Consider the following 3,510-nt stretch of genomic DNA (forward strand, 5'->3'; position numbering starts at 1 on the left):
AACACCGTCGGATTCAGACAGCCCGCAGCTGCGATTTATTCCACCAAATCGTACCTGCTCCAACTGAAAATGGATTGATAGATCCTTCGGCCCAATTTGGATACGATTTCCTAAAAGCAATCCTCCTCTGGCTCGAGGGTGGACGACAGTCTCTTTTGCGAGGCTTCAAGTGGAATCGCGCCCACCGTCACGATAGTGACAGATTTCCCATACCCGAAGACGCTGAAGAAGATTCCATCGAATCTATATTAATTCCATATCTACGAAATCTAGCAGGGGATGAAGCTATCAAAAACGTTGATGCGTCGAGATTTGAACATGATTCATCGCGCGTCTTGTTTGTCTCACAGTTAGCTGCTGTTAATGCATTTGCGGAATGCATTAAATTGTCTCTAACAGACCTTGTAGGGAGCGCTGCAGCTTCCGCAAGAGAAGGGGGTGGTGAGAGCAGTGAAGGCGGAACAGATTTGCAATCTTTGGATCGCAATACCTCCTTTCGATTCTGGGGCCTCAAGGTAGGCAGGGGAATACTCATGGAGGTGGGCGAGGGTGTCAACTTTGAATTCGTTAACCGTGCCTTTGGTGGTATTCGGGCTACTGTGGAAGAGGACGATGAAAATGATGATCAAAGGGAAAGAATCCAGGAAGACATTGATCCTGATGAGGAAGAGGAACAGATCGAAGAAGTTAGACTAATGACTTCTGCTGATCGAGCGACGAGCAGGAGCCAGCGACCAGCGGATAATCCTATGAGCGACCAACCTCCACAAGACCCAGAGTCACCAGTAGCTGGATCGCTAAACCAACGCCTGGCAGATTGTGATTCTGACGAAGAAGACTCTGGGACGGATGACGACGGACCAGATGGCTCTTATGATTATCTCTCAGATTCAGAAAATAGCGGCCGCGCCAGCGACTCTGACGAGAGTGACGAATTTGGCGGGCCTGCTGGTCGGTTATTTGTCCGACGGGGTGGTAATCGGCGAAATGCAGTTGAAAGCCATGTTCCCTGTTCCACACATTTAAATGTTTATCGAGGACATTGCAATATAAAAACTGTCAAAGACGTGAATTATTTCGGATTAGACGACGAATATGTGGTTAGTGGCAGTGATTCTGGACATGTTTTTATCTGGGACCGGAAGACCTCGGATTTGGTCAACATTCTGGAGGGCGATAGCGACGTTGTCAACGTGGTTCAAGGTGAGATTTACCCACGAAAACGGTTTCATTGCAATCTCAGTCATCTCATTTGGTATTCTATAGGCCATCCGTACGAACCAACTCTTGCTGTTTCTGGGATCGATCGAACTATCAAAATATTCTCTCCAGACACTCGAGCTCAACATAATGCCCGTCTAGGAATTAATATTGCTGATCCTGATGCGCACGCTAATATCGTTTCTGGGAGTCATGTTGGAGGAAACCAAACAGGTCGTCACGAACTTGGGCTTAAGAGCCGAAAGCGCATGCAGGACAGCTATCAGATAATGAGTCAAAATGACATCAACCGGCAGGGAGGGATGAACGAAGCTTTCATCACGGTACGTGGGATACAATTATTGACCGAGCACAGGACCATAGTGCCTTTCTCTGAATGGAACTCGTGGTTTGCGTAAAGACGAAATAATAGTTCCATAAAGCACTTGTAGTCGGTGCCTTGCCCCTTCCCATTTTCATCTCCTTTGGTTTTTCCTAATACTCATTTATATTCGTATCATATAGAGGGGTATGCTGGCGCGCCTGGCAGCAGCGCTGAGAGAAAGACAGGTTATCCGAGGTACCATAGAGACTACAGAGGGTGGCGAAGGGGGTACCATCATCTTGGATGAGAATTGCAACGTAAGTTGGACAATTTCCTTTTGTCTTCTTTTACGGCTAGTGAGTATTAAGGCTGAAAACTGACGCTGTTGTAATTGACATATTGTTGACCGTTTTCACCGATAGGTTATGTGAATCCTCCCTGTACCTCATCCCCTCCGTGAATACCATTAACAGGCGGGACACGGTCTTTTCTCATGTTTGATTATGGCGGTTTACACACGACAGACGGCAATATCCATTATACCTACATTTTAATTCTCATATAATTACGAAATAGCGGCACTTGATGCACTTCTCTTTCGGGTATGTTCAACGGCCAAGGATCACAATAGTTTGTAACGCTGTTCGGGAGAGCAAAAGGGTAGATTTAGGGAAGATCGATAGTAGACACGCTATATTTAGCCTGGACGCTTTTTATGCAGCCTACAATTTTAATGCTATGCTCTTTTTTGTAATGAGTGAAATGAAAATACTGTTGGTAATCAACTTGATGCTATTGTTGTTATTGTTCCTATCCAGTATAAGCCTATAAAAATAAATACAAACATCTCGTATAAGCCTATTAGGGTTCATGGGTCACCTGATATTATAAAAAAATTCATTCCTTTTTAACTTGACTACGCGTAGAGGTAAGTTCCGGTACGAACTTATCGTTATGCGATATAAACACAAACATTGAGATAGGCTTGAGGAACCGCAAGCTGGGGTAGCACGCTCTGAATACCTTTTCACCAAAACAAGAACGGAAAGTCTACTCACAAGAACGGAAGGGATCTTATTTTCCTTCCATTCCATGAAAATACCTGGACACGGAGATGACCCTCCTCCCTTGTTCCTGAACAGAGGAACCAACTGTTCAAGATGTTTGCCAAAATAAAGTGTAACAGCCACGACAGCATGAACGACAATAAAAACCCTGGTATAGTCCTCCTTATGCAACGAGAGGATGCCACTGCTCTGCTGTATGCGGATCCTCATAACCCCATGCGCCACCTTCAGCGCGGCATCTTACACTCTCAGCTCGGATATCCTGATCTTGCGGCGGCAGATGCATATCGTGCGCTAACCTTGTTTGAGGCCATGATTGATCCGGATTCTAGCGAGTACAGGCCTCGGAAAAAGGTGGGTTTGGATGCTGTGGAGCTGATTAGTTCCTCTGGGCTTGTGGATAGGGATACCTCCATGAATGTTCATGTTGGGGCTGGCGGAAGTGATTATGGCGAGCCCGAAAGTTACGACGATGATGTAGATCAGAACGGGCACATGGAGGAAGACGAAGAGGAAGAAGAAGGTTTTGAACCCATCTCTCAAGACGAATATACGGAAAATATCTGTAATGTGTACATATTGCTCGTCAAAAGTCTCGTTCAGTGCGGCTGCATGAGAGACGCATATGGTTTTTGCATTCAGGCCATGAGCCTCCAGGACTCTGAGCTTAAATCCAGTTTCGGCATATTTGAAGAGCAACTCGCTATCATAAAGCGTTCGATTACGGATCGCCAACGGTCGGGGCAGCAAACGGAGAAATGTGGAGATTCCACCAACAATCAAGACCTGGAAACTGAGGCGGAGATGTTGGCGAGATTCCAGCCTTCTGATCTTAGTGCACAAGGTCGTGCAAAGAGGGTTCTCTACCCATGGCAAACAACGAACCAGATCGCTGTGCGCCTGAAACTTTGCAGCTAC

At 46.1% G+C, this 3,510-nt stretch overlaps 2 protein-coding genes across 2 annotated transcripts in view; both read left to right on the forward strand.

The window, feature by feature from the left end:
- The window catches only part of HCAG_04765 (conserved hypothetical protein), a gene marked incomplete at both ends in the record, with an annotated part of 3,852 nt that extends 1,896 nt beyond the window's left edge, over positions 1-1,956 (forward strand). The window contains 4 exons of the mRNA XM_001540875.1: positions 29-1,203; positions 1,267-1,544; positions 1,726-1,842; positions 1,948-1,956. Coding sequence (XP_001540925.1) covers positions 29-1,203; positions 1,267-1,544; positions 1,726-1,842; positions 1,948-1,956 — 1,579 coding nt within the window. The remainder of the gene's footprint in view (positions 1-28; positions 1,204-1,266; positions 1,545-1,725; positions 1,843-1,947) is intronic.
- A 729-nt stretch (positions 1,957-2,685) lies between these two features.
- Positions 2,686-3,510, forward strand: part of HCAG_04766 (conserved hypothetical protein) — a gene marked incomplete at both ends in the record, with an annotated part of 1,748 nt that continues 923 nt past the window's right edge. The window contains one exon of the mRNA XM_001540876.1: positions 2,686-3,486. Coding sequence (XP_001540926.1) covers positions 2,686-3,486 — 801 coding nt within the window. The remainder of the gene's footprint in view (positions 3,487-3,510) is intronic.

This window comes from Histoplasma capsulatum, genomic scaffold (assembly GCF_000149585.1).
Source record: "Histoplasma capsulatum NAm1 scaffold_4 genomic scaffold, whole genome shotgun sequence".
Lineage (NCBI taxonomy): Eukaryota > Fungi > Ascomycota > Eurotiomycetes > Onygenales > Ajellomycetaceae > Histoplasma > Histoplasma mississippiense.